At 38.3% G+C, this 19,053-nt stretch overlaps 1 protein-coding gene and 1 pseudogene across 1 annotated transcript in view; both read left to right on the plus strand.

Annotated features, from left to right (window-relative positions):
• LOC145536274 (uncharacterized) overlaps positions 1-19,053 on the plus strand; it is a 401,900-nt gene that overhangs the window by 288,383 nt on the left and 94,464 nt on the right. The window contains exon 4 of the mRNA XM_081565321.1: positions 17,077-17,167. Coding sequence (XP_081421447.1) covers positions 17,087-17,167 — 81 coding nt within the window. The 5' untranslated portion in view covers positions 17,077-17,086. The remainder of the gene's footprint in view (positions 1-17,076; positions 17,168-19,053) is intronic.
• On the plus strand, positions 7,673-13,721 carry LOC145535783 (protein CFDP2 pseudogene; annotated as a pseudogene).

Consider the following 19,053-nt stretch of genomic DNA (forward strand, 5'->3'; position numbering starts at 1 on the left):
GTGTAGTCAGTGAATCAGAAATATTTCTGGAATTTTCTCCTTTTCGCTACGATCCAACAAATGTTGGCAATTTGATCTCTTGTTCCTCTGCCTTTTGTAAACCTAACTTGTACATCTGGAAGTTCTTGGTTCACAAACTGCTGAAACCTAGCTTGAAGGATTTTGAGCATCACTACACTAGCATGTTAAATGAGCACAACTGTATGTTAGTTTGAACATTCTTTGGGACTGGAATGAAAACTGACCTTTTACAGTCCTGTGGCTCACTGCTGAGTTTTCCAAATTTGCTGACATATTATGTGTAGCACTTGAACAGTCATCATCTTTTATGAAATTAAATAGCTCAGTTGGAATTTCATCACTTCCACTAGCTTTGTTCATAGTAATGCTTCTTAAGGCCCACTTGACGTCACACTCCAGGATATCTGGGTCTAGGTGAGTGACCACACCATCATGGTTATCCAGGTCATTAAATCTTTTCTGTGTATAGTTCTTCTATGTATTCTTGCCACCTCTTCTTAACCTCTTCTGCTTCTATTAGGTCCTTGCTCTTTCTGTCCTTTATCATGCCCATCTTTGCATTAAATGTTCCCTTGATATCTCCAATTTTCTTGAAGAGATCTCTAGTCTTTCCTATTTTGTTGTTTTCCTCTATTTCTTTGCATTGTTCGCTTAACAAGTCTTTCTTATCTCTCCTTGCTATTCTCTGAATCTCTACATTCAGTTGGTATATCTTTCCCTTTCTCCCTTGCCTTTCACTTCTCTTCTTTTCTCAGCTATTTGTAAAGCCTCCTCAGACAACCACTTTGCCTTCTTGCATTTCTTTTTCTTGGGGGTGGTTTTGGTCACCACCTACTTTACAGTGTTATAAACCTCCATCCATAGATCTTTAAGCACTCTGTCTACCAGATCTAAGGCTTCCCTGGTGGCTCAGATGGTAGAGAGTCTGCCTGCAATGTGGGAGACCCGGGTTCAATCCCTGGGTCAGGAAGATCCCCTGGAGAAGGAAATGGCAACACACTTCAGTGTTCTTGCTTGGAAAATCCCATGGATGTTGGAGCCTGGCAGGCTACAGTCCATGGGGCCACAAAGAGTTGGACATGACTGAGCAACTATTTCTTTCACCAGATCTAACACTTAAATTTATTCATCTCCTCCACTATATAATCATAAGGGATTTGATTTAGATCATACCTGAATGGCCTACTAGATTTCCCTGATTTCTTCAGTTTAAGCTTGAATTTTGCCATAAGGAGCTGGTCTGAGCTGCAGTCACCTCCAGGTCTTGTGTTTTCAGACTGTATAGAGCTTCTCCATCTTTGGCTACCAAGAATATAAACAATCTTATTTCGGTATTTAGCATCTGATGATGTCCATGTGTAGAGTTGTTTCTTGCGTTGTTGGAAAAAAGTGTGTCTTGACAAAACTCGGTTAACCTTTGTGGCCCTGCATGGTATGGCTCATAGCTTCATTGAGTTATACAAGCCCTTTTGCCATGACAAGGCTATGATCTATGAAGGGTTATTGTATTACTAATATAAATTTATTAATATTCCCCTTATGATTTTTGTTATTTTTGGCTTACAAGTATCGATATTGTGATTATGAAGATGTGTTCTTCTATTATCTTCTAAGTTTCTAATGTCAGTCACACTTAAAATGATTAATACCTAGAGCAAATGTTGTCTATTTTAATTGTTTACATGACTGTCATGCATCTTTAGTTGTTAATTGATGGGTGTAGATCATATATGAAAACAGGAATCGGATGCTGTCCTTCCAAGGATTTGGAAATTAAAATGTCCTATGATATTAGCATAGCACATCATAGCCTAATTTTGCAAAGGCACTTCAAAAAGATAAAATGGCTCCTAATCCAAAAAAGACTTAAATGTTGTTTTGATAGTGTATGATTGTATAATAAAGTACCCCCAAACTTTTATGGTTTAAAATAGCTATTAGTAATGGATAAAGAAGTGTGGTACATATACACAATGGAATATTACTCAGTCATAAAAAGGAACATATGAATCTATAGATTCAATGCAATCCCTATCAAGCTACCAATGGTATTTTTCACAGAACTGGAACAAATCATCTCACAATTTGTATGGAAATATAAGAAACCTCGAATAGCCAAAGCAATCTTGAGGAAGAAGAATGAAACTGGAGGAATCAACCTGCCTGACTTCAGGCTCTACTACAAAGCCACAGTCATCAAGACAGTATGGTACTGGCACAAAGATAGAAATATAGATCAATGGAACAAAATAGAAAGCCCAGAGATAAACCCATGCACATATGGACACCTTATCTTCGACAAAGGAGGCAAGAATATACAATGGAGAAAAGACAATCTCTTTAACAAGTGGTGCTGGGAAAACTGGTCAACCACTTGTAAAAGAATGAAACTAGAACACTTCCTAACACCGTACACAAAAATAAACTCAAAATGGATTAAAGATCTAAACGTAAGACCAGAAACAATAAAACTCCTAGAGGAAAATATAGGCAAAACACTCTCCGACATAAATCACAGCAGGATCCTCCATGACCCACCTCCCAGAATATTGGAAATAAAAGCAAAAATAAACAAATGGGACCTAATTAAAATTAAAAGCTTTTGCACAACAAAGGAAACTATAAACAAGGTGAAAAGACAGCCTTCAGAATGGGAGAAAATAATAGCAAATGAAGCAACAGACAAACAATTAATATCAAAAATATACAAGCAACTTCTGCAGCTGAATTCCCGAAAAATAAACGACCCAATCAAAAAATGGGCCAAAGAACTAAACAGACATTTCTCCAAAGAAGACATACAGATGGCTAACAAACACATGAAAAGATGCTCAACATCACTCATTATTAGAGAAATGCAAATCAAAACCACAATGAGGTACCATTTCACACCAGTCAGAATGGCTGCTATCCAAAAGTCTACAAGCAATAAATGCTGGAGAGGGTGTGGAGAAAAGGGAACCCTCTTATACTGTTGGTGGGAATGCAAACTAGTACAGCCACTATGGCGAACAGTGTGGAGATTCCTTAGAAAACTGGAAATAGAACTGCCATACGACCCAGCAATCCCACTGCTGGGCATACACACCGAGGAAACCAGAATTGAAAGAGACGCGTGTACCCCAATGTTCATCGCAGCACTGTTTACAATAGCCAGGACATGGAAGCAACCTAGATGTCCATCAGCAGACGAATGGATAAGGAAGCTGTGGTACATATACACAATGGAATATTACTCAGCCATTAAAAAAATACATTTGAATCGGTTCTACTGAGATGGATGAAACTGGAGCCCATTATACAGAGTGAAGTAAGCCAGAAAGAAAAACAACAATACAGTATACTAATGCATATATATGGAATTTGAAAGATGGTAATGATAACCCTATATGCGAGACAGAATAAGAGACACAGATGCATGGAACAATTTGATGGACTCTGAGGGAGAAGGTGAGGGTGGGACGTTCTGGGAGAATAGCATTGAAACATGTATATTATCATATGTGAAACAGAACACCATTCCATGTTCGATGCATGAGACAAGGGCTCAGGGCCGGGGCAATGGGATGACCCAGAGGGATGGGATGGGGAGGGAGGAGGGAGGGGGGTCCAGGAGGGGGAACACATGTAAACCCATGGCTGATTCATGTCAATGTATGGCAAAAACTATTACAATATTGTAAAGTAATTAGCCCCCACTAAAATAAATAAATTTATAAAAAAAAAAAAAAAGGAACATATGTGAGTCAGTTCTAATGAGGTGGATGAATCTAGAGCTTATTACACAGAGTGAAGTGAGTCAGAAAGAGAAAGATAAATATCATATACTAATGTATATATACAGAATCTAGAAAGATAGTATCGAAGAATTTATTTGCAGGGTAGCAATGGAAAAACATACATAGAGAACAGACTTATGGACACGGGGAGAGGGGAGGAGAGGGTGAGATGTATAGAGAGAGTAACATGGAAACTTACATTACCATATGTAAAATAGATAACCAACAGGAATTTGCTATATGTCTCAGGAAACTCAAACAGGGACTCTGTATCAATCTAGAGGGGTGGGATGGGGAGAGAGATGGGAAGGAGGTTCAAAAGGGAGGGGAAATACGTATACCTATGGCTGATTCATATTGAAGTTTGACAGAAAACAACAAAATTCTGTAAAGCAATTATCCTTCAATTAAAAATAAATAAATTTTTTAAATGTTAAATTTATAATAAGGAAAGGAAATAATACAATAATTTTTAAAAAGAAACAAACTTCAATATAAAATCATAATAAATGTGCAAAAATATTAACTCTGGTTTTGGATGATGGAACTACTGAATTTTTTTGTATTTCTGTTTTAAATATAGGTTCTGATTTGTCTCTTATGAACATGTTTAACTTTTATGATTAGAAAAAGATAAAGTACTTTAGAAAGCTCAGAAAGTAACATATTTACTTTTATAACAATTCGCTTACTCCTTGGAAGGAAAGTTATGACCAACCTAGACAGCATATTAAAAAGCAGAGACATTACTTTGCCAACAAAGGTCCATCTAGTCAAGGCTATGGTTTTTCCAGTGGTCATGTACGGATGTGAGAGTTGGACGGTGAAGAAAGCTGAGCACCGAAGAATTGATGCTTTTGAACTGTGGTGTTGGAGAAGACTCTTGAGAGTCCCTTGGACTGCAAGAAGATTCAACTAGTCCATCCTAAAGGAGATCAGTCCTGGGTATTCATTGGAAGGACTGATGTTGAAGCTGAAAGTCCAGTCCTTTGGCCACCTGATGCGAAGAGCTGACTCATTTGAAAAGACCCTGATGCTGGGAAAGATTGAGGGCAGGAGGAGAAGGGGATGACAGAGGATGAGATGGTTGGATGGCATCATCGACTCGATAGACATGGGTATGGGTGGACTCTAGGAGTTGGTGATGGACAAGGAGGCCTGGTGTGCTGCGGTTCATGGGGTCACAAAGAGGCGGACATGACTGAGCGACTGAACTGAACTGAACTGATGCTTTTCTGCCTATGTGAAAAATATATAAAATAACAATTGCTGATTTATATTTCTTCCCAGACTACAAGTACAATTATAGATTCCTGGAAATCCCGTGGACAGAGGAGCCTAGTGGGCTACAGTCCATGGGTCACAAAAGAGTCAAACATGACTTAGTGACTTAATGACAACAAAGATGTCCAAATAGAATGCTATTACATACAATTCAATAAACTTTGATTTAAAAACAAACAAACAAAAATAACTATTAGAATTACTGTCTCTCAAGTTTACGTATGTGGAATGGGTTCATCTGGACATTCTTGTCGAGGATCTCTCAAGCTGTAGTGTGGAAGCTGAGGCTTGAGTCATCTGAGAGCTCAATTAGGTCAGACTTCCAGATGGCTTCTTTGCATGACTGGTATTAATATTGCATATTAGATATTGGATGAGAACTCAGCTGAGACAGTCAACCAGAGGATCTATACATGGCCTTTCCCTAGGATTTGGGCTTCATACACCATGGTGCCATAAGTTCTGAGAAGATGAGTCTCAACAGTTAGCATTCTAAGAGAATAAAGAAGATACTGCTGCAAGGATTCTTATGACCCAGGTTTGGGAGTCATGCTGTGTCACTTCTGCTGCATCTTACTGGTTGCACATGGCCAACTCAGTTTCAATATGGAAGGAGACTTCTCTAGGGTATGAATACTAGCAGGTATGGTTCACTGGGCAGTTGTCTTTGAAAATTAACTATAGGAACCATGTCAAAGGATTGTCAGTATTGTTTGCAGAGAGTGTTGTGTCATCTTCCAATTCAAACAATAAAGAAGAGTAGATAGACTAGAAAAACCTCTTAAGACAAAACACCTAAAGTTTGTGGATAAAATATATTTTTAAAAGCAAAGTTGAATGGGCCATGAACTGAGAGAAATTCTCAGAGACCCAAAACAAGAGAGCATGAATCCAGACTAAAATTTAAATGCTAAAGATGGGAGTTGCCCTGGAGTATCTCTATATTTCCCAAGATTCGTGACTTCAGTTTTAATGGCAGCTTGGTGCGCTGGGAGAGGGAGAATGAGGGAGAAAGCCTAGATCCTAGACAAGGTGGGTGGTCTATTTGGAGACCCTCTGTATAAACCACAAAAAGGGAGACAGAATTCAGAAGCATTTGCCTACCTAAAACTTGACTCTAAATGAAACTAAAACATATCTGAGAATTTGTAACCACAGGAAGACATCGTATGGGCTTGTGATACTACATATATACTTCAAACACCTCAAACCAAAAACTTATTTAAAGTTGTTCTAAGTTGGTGGCTTCAAATACCTCTGGTGAAAATGATGCTAGTCCACTTGGGAGAAACAAATTTCAACACACACTTCAAAGTTTTCTTTCAGCTAAAGTTATAAGATATGACTTGCAAACAAAAATCACAGTACATATGATGAAACAAGGCCTCCAAAAGTAAGAGCCAAGAGAAACAATGAATAATAAAGACATTCACACACTTCAGATATTAAAAGTGTCAAACTTAGAATAAATGTATTAATCATGTTTAACAATTACAGAAGCAAAAGATGAGTGAGAAATAAGTGGCTCAAGAAGAACTATATACAATACCTAGAAATTGAAACTGTAATATTTATATTTACAAGTCAATGAGCTATTTAAATATCATATTAGATAGAGCATATGAGATTACTATCGAACTGCAAGAGAGACCAAAGGTATCTGGAAAGATAGCACAAAGAGACAAAGAATTTGAAAACATGAAAGAGAGGTTAAGAAATATAGAGGATGGAGTGAGTAGGTATATCACATGACAAGTAAGAGTTTCAAAGAAATAATAGATTTCAGGAGTGGTGATTTGTGAAGAAGCAATGACTAAAATTTTTCAGAATTGATGAAAAACTTGAATCATCAGAATTAGAAATTGAAATGAAATCCAAGCAGAATAAACAATAAAATGATGACACCTAAATAAATTGTACTGAAAGTGAAACTAAAGACACTCAAGGCAAAGAAAAGACCTTAAGATCAGTCAAGAATCAATTTTTTAAAAATTACTAAGTGAGCACAATTAGATGGACAGCTGAATTCTCAGCAATAAGACGACAAGAAGATAATGAAATTAATTATTCATTATACTGAGGGAATATAGCTATCAATCTAGAATTATATATCTGCTAAGTTCTTTTTAAAACAAAAGTGAAAGAAATATATTTCCAAATGAAATTGAGACTGTTTACTGACAATGGAAATGTAAGAAAGGAATAAAAGAGAAACGGGAACTTTCCTGGTGGTCCAGTGGCTAAGACTCCAGGCTCCCAATTCAGGGGGCCTGGGTTAGGTCCCTGGTCAGTAAACTAGATTCCACATGTCACAACTAAATCTCTTGAATGCCTCAACTAAGACCCAGCATCAGGAAACTTCCATAAGCCTCTTATCCAACAGAGGACAGACAGAATGAAAACTACAATCACAGAAAACTAATCAAACTGATCACATGGACCACAGCCTTGTCTAACTCAATGAAACTATGAGCCATGCCCTGTAGGGCCACCCAAGACGGACGGGTCATGGTGGAGAGTTCAGACAAAATGTGGTCCACTGGAGAAGGAAGTGCAAATCACTTCAGTATTCTTGCCTTGAGAACCTCATGAACAGTATGAAAAGGCAAAAAGATAGGACACTGAAAGAAGAACTCCCCAGGTCAGTAGGTGCCCAATGTGCTACTGGAGAAGAGTGGAGAAGTAACTCCAGAAAAAATGAAGAGATAGAGCCGAAGTGAAAACAACACCCAGTTGTGGATGTGACCGATGATGGAAGTAAAGTCCTATGCTGTAAAGAACAGTATTGCATAGGAGCCTGGAATGTTAGGTCCATGAATCAAGGTAAATTGGAAGTGGTCAAACAGGAGATGGCAAGAGTGAACATCAACATTTTAAGAATCAGTGAACTAAAATGGACTTGAATGGGCGAATTTAATTCAGATGACCATTATATCTACTATTGTAGGCAAGAATCCCTTAGAAGAAATGGAGTAGCCATCATAGTCAAAAAAGGAATCCAAAATGCAGTACTTGGATGCAGTCTCAAAAATGACAGAATGATCTCTATTCATTTCCAAGGCAAACCATTCAATATCACAGTAATCCTAGTCTAAGCCCCAACCAGTAATGTTGAAGAAGCTGAAGTTGAATGGTTCTGTGAAGATCTACAAGAACATCTAGAACTAATGCCCAAAATAGATGTTCTTTTCATCATAGGGGACTGGAATGCAAAAGTGGGAAGTCAAGAGATACCTGGAGTAACAGGTAAATTTGGCCTTCAAGTACAAAATGAAGCAGGGCGAAGGCTAACAGAGTTTTGCCAAGAGAATGCACTGGTCATAGCAAACACCCTCTTCCAACAACACACGAGAAGTCTCTACACATGGACATTACTAGATGGTCAATACCAAAATCAGATTGATTACATTCTTTGCAGCCAAAGATGGAGAAGCTCTATACAGTCAGCACAAACAAGACCTGGAGCTTACTGTGGCTCAGATCATGAACTGCTTATTGGAAAATTCAGACTTAAATTGAAGAAAGTAGGGAAAACTTTCAGGTATGACCTAAATCAAATCCTTTACGATTCTACAGTGGAAGTGACAAATAGATTCCAGGGACTATGTCTGATAGACAGAGTGCCTGAGGAACTATAGACGGAGCTTCATGACATTGTATAGGAGGCAGTGATCAAGATCATCCCCAAGAAAAAGAAATCCAAAAAGGCAAAATGGTTGTCTGAGGAGGCCTTACAGATATCTGAGAAAAGAAGAGAAGCTAAAGGCAAAGGAGAAAAGGAAAGATATACCCATTTGAATGCTGAGTTCCAAAGAATAGCAAGAAGAGATAAGAAAGACTTCCTCAGTGATCAATGCAAAGAAATAGAGGAAAACAATAGAATGAGAAAGACTAGAGATCTAGTCAGGAAAAATCAGAGATACCAAGAGAATATTTCATGCAAAGATGGACACGGTAAAGGACAGAAATGGTATGGACCTAATAGAAGTAGAAGATACTAAGAATACACAGAAGAATTATACAAAAAAGATCTTCATGACCCAGATAACTATGATGGCTGATCACTCACCTAGAGCCAGACATCCTGGAATGCAAAGTCAAGTGGGCCTTAGGAAATATCACTACAGACAAAGGTAGTGGAGTTGATGGAATTCCAGTTGAACCCTTTCAAATCTTAAAAGATGATGCTGTTTAAGTGGTGCACTAAATATGCCAGCAAATTTGGAAAACTCAGAAATAGCCATATGATTGGAAGAGGTCAGTTTTAATTCCAATCCTAAAGAAAGGCAATGCTAAAGGATGTTCAAACTACTGCACAATTGCACTCACTTCACATGCTAGCAAAGTAATGCTCAAAATTCTCCAAACCAGGCTTCAACAGTATCTGAACTGTGAACCTCCATATGTTTAAACTGGATTTAGAAAATGCAGAGGAACCAGAGATCAAATTGCCAACATCTGTTGGATTATAGAAAAAGCATGAGAGTTCCAAAAAAACTTCTGCTTCATTGACTATGGCAAAGCCTTTGACTATGTGGATCACAACAAACTGTGGAAAATTCTGAAAGAGATGGAAATACCAGACCACCTTACCTGCCTCCTGAGAAATCGGTATGCGTGTCAAGAAGCAACAGTTAGAACTGTACATGGAACAGCAGACAGGTTCCTGAATTGGGAAAGAATTATATTGTCACTCTGTTTATTTAACTTATATGCAGAGTACATCATGAGAAATGCTGGGCTGGATGAAGCACAACCTGGAATCAAGATTGCCGGGAGAAATACCAATAACCTCAGATATGCAGATGACACCAACCTTATGGCAGAAAGTGAAGAAGAACTAAGGAGCCTCTTGATGAAAGTGAAAGAGGAGAGTGAAAAAGTTGGCTTAAAACCCAACATTCAAAAAGCTAAGATCATGGCATCCAGTCCCATAACTTCATGACAGGTAAATGGGGAAACATTGCAAACAGTGTGAGACTTTCTTTTCTTGGGCTCCAAAATCACTGCAGATGGTGACTGCAGCCAGGAAATTAAAAGATGCTTGCTCCTTGGAAGAAAAGCTATGACCAACCTAGACAGCATATTGAAAAGCAGAGACATTACTTTGCCAACAAAAGTCTATCTAGTCAAAGCTATGCTTTTTCCGGTGGTCATGTGTGGATACGAGAGTTGGATCATAAAGAAAGCTAGCACTAAAGAATTGATGCTCTTGAACTGTAGTATTGGAGAAGACTCTTGAGAGTCCCTTGGACAGCAAGGAGATCCAACCAGTCCATCCTAAAGGAAATCAATCCTGAATATTCATTGGAAGGACTGATGTTGAAGCTGAAACTCCAATACTTTGGCTACCTGATGCAAAGAACTGACTCATTGGAAAAGACTCTGATGCTGGGAAAGACTGAAGGCAGGAGGAGAAGGGGACGCCAGAGGATGAGATGGCTGGATGGCAACACCAACTCAATGGACATGAGCCTGAGCAAGCTTCGGGAGTTGGTGATGGACAGGGAGGCCTAGCGTGGTGTAGTCCATGGGGTCACATGGAGTCAGACATGAATGAGCGACAAACTGAACTGTACTGCAGACCCAGTCAGCCAAATGTGTGTGTGTGTGTGTGTGTGTATTTAAAAACGAGATAAAAGAAAAGTAAAATTTAGAGTTAAATACTATTTCAAAAAAAAGAAAATGACTGCAGAAGGAAGGTATAAGATGTAAGTAAAAGTAGTGAACATAGAAATTGCTATACAGATCAGTAAATATGAATAAATAATATCAGTACCAGTTTTATCAAGACCTACATGACCTTCTAGAACTAACACCAAAAAAAAAGATGTCCCTTTTCATCATAGAGTGGATTCTCCAGTGGCTCAGTTGGTAAAGAATCTGTCTGCAATTCAGGAGACCTGGGTTTGATCCCTGGGTAGGGAAGAGCCTCTGGAGAAGGAAATGGCAACCCACTCCAGTACTCTTGCCTGGAGAATTCCTTGGACAGAGGAACCGGGCAGGCTACAGTCTTTGGGATCACAAAGAGACAGACAGGACTGAGTGATTATCTTTTCATCATAGGGGATTGGAATGCAAAAGTAGGAAGTCAAGAGGTACCTGGAGTAACAGGCAAGTTTGGCCTTGGAGTACAAAATGAAGCAGGGCAACGGCTAACAGAGTTTTGTCAAGAGAACACACTGGTCATAACAAACACCCAGACGACTCTACTCATGGACATCACCAGATGGTCATACCGAAATCAGATTATATTCTTTGCAGCTGAAGATGGAGATGCTCTATGCAGTCAGCAAAAACAAGACCAGGAGCTGACTGTGGCTTAGATCATGAACTTCTAATTCAGACCTAAATTGAAGAAAATAGGGAAAACCTCTAGGCCATACATCACTTGGCCAACAAAGGTCCGTATAGTGAAAGCTATTGTTGTTCCAGTACGGATGTGAGAGTTGGACCATAAAGAAAGAGAGCACTGAAGAATTGATGCTTTCAAATTGTGGTGCTGGAGAAGACTCTTGAGAGTCCCTTAGACAGCAAGATCAAACCAGTCACTCCTAAAGGAAATCAACCCTGAACATTCATTGGAAGGACTAATGCTGAAGCTCTTCTAATCCTTTGGCCACCTAATGTAAAGAACTGACTCAATAAAAAAGACCCCGATGCTGGGAAAGATTGACAGCAGGAGGAGCAGGGGGTGACAGAGGATGGGATGGTTTGATAGTATCACTGACTCAAGGGACATGAATTTTCACAAACTCCAGGAGATAGTGAAGGACACGATAGCCTGGCATGCTGCAGTCCATGGGGTCACAGAGAATCAGACACAACTTAGTGACTGAACAACAACAACAACAAATATTAATTTGAGACAAAAGTAAGTTTTAAAGTGAAAAAAGATCTTACTACAAACAGCCAGGAATAGTACCCCTATCATCTGGATTAAAGCTACACTGTGACACCCCACTGGAATAGAACAGAAAGAAAAATTAAGATGGAGATGAGCAGAGTTAATAAAGGAAGTAGAAAGTCAGAAGGGGCATCCTGATAAGTTATTAAATGCTAGGAGGGAAAAAAGGTTAAATAGGATTAATGTATTCAACATATTCATCAAAAGTTTCTCTTCTCCTCCTCCTCCTCCTCATCCTTCCCTTTTCCCTCTCTTTGTCCTCTTACCCCGCTCCACCACTTTACTCCAGATTCTCAGAGACCAAGATACTGGAATTAGTTCACTTCATATAAGAATGTTAAAGGACCATGTAATTCTTGCCCTCAAGAATATAAACTCCATTGTCTAAAATATGTCAGCGATGGTTTATCTCTATGTTTTAGGACAGTCATATAGTAGCCATGGATGGATCTAGGATACATAAGTGATGGAAAATCCTGGTAAATGGGCCAGGCAAGCAAAAAATGGATGAAATCTCCATTAAGAGAAGCTTCAAAAAAACATGTGGGTCAGTCATAAACTTTATTTCCCTCCAGGCTTGTACATTTATGGCACATGATATTGAGAATTGAGAAGATGGATATCCAAATTCTAGTTGCTGCTTACTAGCTCTAAAATCATATACAAATTACTCTGAGTTCCATTTTCCATTCAGTAAAATAGGAGATGTATCACCTTCCTTGTCTACCACCCCGTCTGGGTTAGTGGGCCATATAAACTTTGAGGACTCCAGCAATGTAAGCTATTGTTATTCTTGAATAAATGCTTCCACTATCACAGTCAAATGAGGCCATTTATATAGTAGTTTACTTAACAATTTGCTTAATTCTGAGGAGAGGATAGTGGCCTTCCCAGGTGGCTCAGTGGTAAAGAATCCGCCTGCCAATGCAGGAGATACAGGAGATGTGGGTTCAACCCCTGTGTCAGGGGAAAATCCCCTGGAGAAGGAAATGGCAACCCACTCTAGTATTCTTGCCTGGAGAATCCCATGGACAGAGGAGCCCGGCTGGCTACAGTCCATAGGGTCTCAAAGAGTCGGACGACTGAGCAACTGATCACAAGGAGAGGATTATAATTTGTATTCAATGTTTCACATTAGTTTAGGAAAACAGGGAAAAAAAAGATATTTTTCATTGATGATGAATAGTGTATACAAAATATTTGTAGGTGAAGAAAGCAAGATCCTATTATTTTTCAGATGGGAAATTATCATATGAGCTTCTGGAAAGAAAACCTAATTGAACTTTAAAGTTCCTAACTTTAATAATAAAAGTATGTTGAATAATCATGTCAAATGACTTGGATCAATTGCTAAATATGAATGAGGAGAGAATTAAATTGACACAAAGGAAAGGTTTTCTTGTCAGAGAAAAATTTGTGAAGAGAGCTAGAGATAATTTAATGTAATCGTAAGACTGACTCTGTGGAAAATACTGAGTTGTGTTTGCTTCTTGACCAGCACACCAAGAAATGTAATCAACTAAAGAGATGGATGCAATTGAGTAACCATTTTTCTTTCTCCTTTTAAGGAAAACTATTTTTGTTATGGAATGCAATGCTTTCAAGATAAGGCCAAATTATATTGTAAAACTAAATCGGTTTTTAAGTAAATACTAGATAAATCTAGTTGCACAGGCTCCCATCATATATTTAGAAGATAAGCTTTTCTGTTTATTTATAGGTTACCATAAAGAAAAGGTAAATGCAATTGTCAGTGTCATGTATACAAAGTCACATTGATACAGATAAAAATGAAAATAAAATGTGAATAATGGATGATAAATCATTTTCTTTGGTCTCCAGAAGCCACTTAAAAATTGAAATGAAAGGCTGCCATGGTTAATCTTTTGTTATTTAATATATAAGGACATTGAAAGCAATCTTAATGTGGACTTAAGACCCCTTGATTCCATTGTGTTGAATAGACCTGTTATCCTCAGGGGCATGTCCTTTCACCATGGAGTCATAGCTTTTTGCACCAGGATTTCATACACCTACTCTCCAGTTCTGTCTGGAAATCCATCCTCTTCCCAGTATCTCCTCATCAAGAACCTATAGGGCCATTGGGTACTCTCTCTTCCTTCTGTGTCCCTCCAGCTTCTGGAAACTGTTGACAATGGGCTACACAAATTAGGTTTTATTGACAACTGGTTTCCAGGTGATTTCAGCCCAATAGGCATCAGCAGGAGATCAGAGTTGGGAAGGAAAGAGAGTTGGAATATTTATTCCATCAGCGCCCCCCAAGCTGAACAGAAATTTGCTAGTGGCTTTTTTTTTTAATCAAAGCCAAATTCAAAGCGATAGAAAATAGATGAGTGTTTCCCAGCAACTTAGGAGAGAGGAAAATGGGGAGTGATTGCTAATGCATATGGGGCTTTGGTGAGTGCTAAAAATATTCTTGTTGATAGTGGTGATAGTTGCAAAACTTTGCAAATATGCTAAGACCATTTAATTGTGTGTATCAAAAGGGTGAATTTTATGATGTGTGAATTATCTCTCAATTGAAAATGGATAGAAAATATACAATGGAATGTTATTCAGGCATAAAGAAGAATGAAATCTTACCATTTGCAGCAATCAGGATGGACCTTGAAGGCATTATGCTATGTGAAATGTCAGACAGAGAAAGACAAATACCATATGATCTCACTTATATGTGGAATTAAAAAAAAAAAAAACAAGTTCATGAATACACAGAATAGATTGGTGGTTGCCAGAGGTGAGGGGAGGAGGCAATGGGTGAAGGAGATCAAAGCTACAAGCTTCCAGTTATAAAATAAATAAGTCATGGGGATATAATATACAGCATGGTGACTGTAGTTAACAATAGTATATTACATATTTGCTATTATAATAATAATACTGTATTGCAAGTTGCTAGAGGGTGGATCTTAAAAATTCTCATGATAAGAAAAAAATGTTGTAACTATGTATGGTAACAGATGTTACCTAGACTTATTGTCGTGATCATTTCACAATGTATATAAATATTGAATTATTATGTTGGACACCTGAAGTTAATATAGTTGTATGTTAAGTATACCTCAGTAAGAAATGGATAGAAAAGTTGCAAACCAAACTTTTATAGCACAAAACAAAAAATATGGATAAACAAAAGAGGAAAGACTAAAAAACTAAAAATCATAATATAAAAATTGCAGATGGAGAAAAACGTATTACTTATATCAGTTAAAGTACATCAACAAAGAGGACACACACACACACAGACAGACACACACACACACACATACATACACCCCCCACAGAGTTCCTGGGAATTCTGTTTTGCAAGGTACTTTCTCTTCTTCCTTATCAACTTGAGTACATGTTTTCTATGCTGTCTTATGACTTTGCTCTTGATTTTAAATTAATATATAATTATTTAGTTAAGTGTAAGACATATTGCATGTAAAGATGACAGAGAAATTCATTCTTTATACTTTTCATAGCTTTTAGTCCAGAAGAGGCACTAGTTAGGAGCAAGATTTGAAATTTTAGCTCATTATTTCTTGATTTGCTTCTCTTCCTTTCTAGCCTTTCTTATTTTCTTCCAGTCTTAACCAATGCTTTCATCCCTGTTTTTCTCCTGAACCCAATTCTTATAACCCTTTAAGTCCTGAGCATCCCTTTATAAAGCCACTAAATTAGATTATTGATGACAAACAAAAGGACTCGGAATTTATGAGTCTGCAAGTCCTTTGCTCTTTCAGTATAACAAAGTCTGAATTTTTCAACCTTCAGGGTACAGCATAGAGCTCATCTTAAACATTCTTTTTGGCTGATCAAAGAAAGGAGGTCAACTTATTTGGAAAGTGCTTTCATGTTTACTTAAACTAAACAGTGTTGTTAGTTTTCTTACTGTATTTTAAAAAATTCAAGTGAAAGATGCTCAAGGGTCATATAGTACACGAGGCTGTTGAAACAGGGAGGATAAAGATGAGACTGGAATGGATTTTTAGTCCCAGATTCCACTTTGGCTTTATACTTCTATCTATCACAGTAATGTCTCCTTTTGTACTCCCAAGGGCCAGCTTATGTTCTTCAAGACATGGCCAGAACACATTCTGTAGAGGATGATAGAGGGAGGACTTATTTGCCCATAGGAGAAGGGTCCAATTCTATTCTCATGGTAATAAGCTTAAGAGGCACCACTGTATACCCCTCTTTAGGGAAGAGTGAGAGCAGTAAGGGGTAACTCAGTCCCATGGAGTCTGGGGAGGGGGGCATTGTGGGGCCACCGCATTTATGGAGGGCACGGCAATTGTTTCTGATGTCATCTCTGCGGCATGCTATAGTAGAATGAGCCTTGAACTCTATGGTTATGTTTGAATCTTGGTTCAGTCATTTACTAGAACCAGACATGATGGGTGGGACCAGATTTCTGGAGGGATTCTAGCTTTGGCGAACTTGGAGTTATGTATTCATCCAACAAATATTTTATTGAGTGCCTACTATGTTCCAGGCTCTATTCTGGACATGGAATATATTAAAAAAAATGGGAGTAATATGGAGTCCCTAACCTCACCAAATTTACCGTGACTTTGGAGGCTGGCCCCCTCTCCAGCCATCAATTGACCCTAAAAAGGGCTAGATGGCACATTTCCCTGCCTGTGCCCATAGGCAATCATGCAAAATGCACTAATTAAATGTCTCCACAATGACTGTGTGCTTCAGGAATGGCTTGGTGCCAATGCCTTGAAAAAGACTGTGCTCCAAATGCTGTTCTTGTCCTGAAGCTAATGGATAAAGTGACCACAGCATACGCCTAGAATTGATTGTTTTCTTTGGATTTAATCAAGCTCTCCTCTCCTCCTGCCCTGAAAATGTTAATGCTTTCTCTCTACTATAGCCACTATACCTTAATATGAAGAAAATTAAATTTCCCCTCTGACTTTTAATTATCCCCTGACAGCTTTGGGAAATGGCATGGGTAACACAAATCAGAAATGCCAATCGGCCTTGGAATGCATCCTGCATGCTTTGAAACAGATTTTCTGAGTTATGTTTTGAACAAATATTAATGTTCGTTTGTGTTTTTTTTAACAGACACCAACAAATGAGCAGAAAAGGGAAAAAAGTTCTCCACAAATGTGATGGTGTTACAGGAAGACTTTCAAGAATCAACAATACCATGAAGGTAATTGGCCAGCAGAAAAGGGAGAGGTCGTATACTATTTCTTAAGAATGTCTCTCCAGCTTACACATGCGAAACTGTACATCAGATATTTCTTCAACTGAGGTCTCGTTTATATCAGGGCTTCTCTAAGTATACTTGGAGATTGAATCATTTTTAAAAAGGAATTTTCTAGTCTAAAAGTTTCTGAATGCTAACTCTCAATTTTTGTACTCTTTTTTCCATCAGAGACCAGCAATGAAAAAACTAGCCCTGGTCCATAAATCACAGTTTGATTAGCCCTGTTCTATATAATAGGCAGCACCTTTTAATGGGTAGGCATTATGTCAAATATTTTATAAATATCATAATTTAGTCTTCACAATAATCCTGTGAGGCAATTCTTCTTTTCTGTTTTGCATATGGAAAAATGAGATTTAGAGAGTTTAGGTTATAGGCTGAAAGTCTCAAAATCAATCATTGGTGTAATATTTCTTCCTGAGTCACATCTGTCCACTACCATCTTTCCTTAAGGATCAGCATGGAGCAAGGTTGGATAGTTTGTAATATGCAAGGGTTATTGACAGATAATGGCACCAAGAAGGATTGGATCCAATAGGCCAAGGTCATAAATTGGAAGCAAATTTATAATAATAAATTATTGTTACTTATAATACTGGAAGCAAAAGACCAGGAGAACCAGGTCAGGCATGAGTCAGGTACTAGGTAACTGAAGATAAGAATGGTTGAAACTGAGTTGGCTTCCAGGGTCTGGAATGTTCCTCATAAGCAGCTGCACCAGTTAAAAAAAAAAAAAAAAAACACTTATTAACAGCTGTCACCTGATTATTCCACAACCTTCCAACGTACTATCTGGATCTCACTATAACTCAGTGGTCCTGATTCTTTTAAGGCAATAAGGTCATCAACATCTATCCATAACACTTTACATGGCAGAGGGAAGGACACATTCTTTGGCACCATTAGAGGTTCAATTGGAGGGTCTTTATCCTCAGGGAGACCAAATAGTATACTATTATTAGTTCTAATAGTTTTTTGGTGGAGTCTTTAGGATTTTCTGTATATAGTATAATGTCATCTGCAAATAGTGGCAATTTTGCTTCTTCCTTTCCTATTTGGATGCCTTTTCTTTTCTTTCTCTCGGCTCTACTTGGTCTGATTGCTATGGCTAGGTCCTCCAATACCATGTTGAATAAAAGTGGCGGTAGTGGATATTTTTGTCTTGTTCCTGATCTTAGAGGAAAAGCCTTCAGCTTTTCACAATCGAGTATTATGTTACCTGTGGGTTTGTCATATATGGCCTATATTAGATTGAGGTATGTTCCTTTTATACTCACTTTTTGGTCAGTTTTAATCATAAATGGATGTTGGATTTTGTCAAATGCCTTTTCTGCATCTATTGAGATGATCAAGTGATTTTTTTCCTTCATTTTGTTAATGTGGTGTAGGGTGTTGATTGATTTGTGGATATTGAATCACTCTGATGGTTTTTTAAAAAGCCTCCCCCCAGGTGGTTTTCACACACAGCCAGTGTCCAGCATCCCTGTTTTAAAGTTCAGTGGCAGAATGGAGTAGAACAAAGCCCAGATCAGAGATGGGTCCATTGCCCCCATGCTGCCACCTTGCAGAATGCTGGCTGTTGGCACTGCAGATAATACTGAAAGTGAGTGAGTCACAGCCACACAATAGAAGGAAAGGGTTGCATCCAGGAATTGAGTAAGAGGGAGAATGCTAGTTCCATGTAAGTCAGTTGCAAGCATTTCCTGGGAGACACAATACACAAGGACATGCTGACATGCTAGATAGCTTGGACTTCAGTAGAGTCATACCCTGATTGTGGTACCCTCTGGAAAGAGATACTAATCATTCGGCAAATGGAGTGATGGAGA

Source organism: Giraffa tippelskirchi, chromosome X (genome assembly GCF_054371585.1).
Source record: "Giraffa tippelskirchi isolate mGirTip1 chromosome X, T2T-mGirTip1v1.2.pri, whole genome shotgun sequence".
In the NCBI taxonomy this organism is placed as follows: domain Eukaryota; kingdom Metazoa; phylum Chordata; class Mammalia; order Artiodactyla; family Giraffidae; genus Giraffa; species Giraffa tippelskirchi.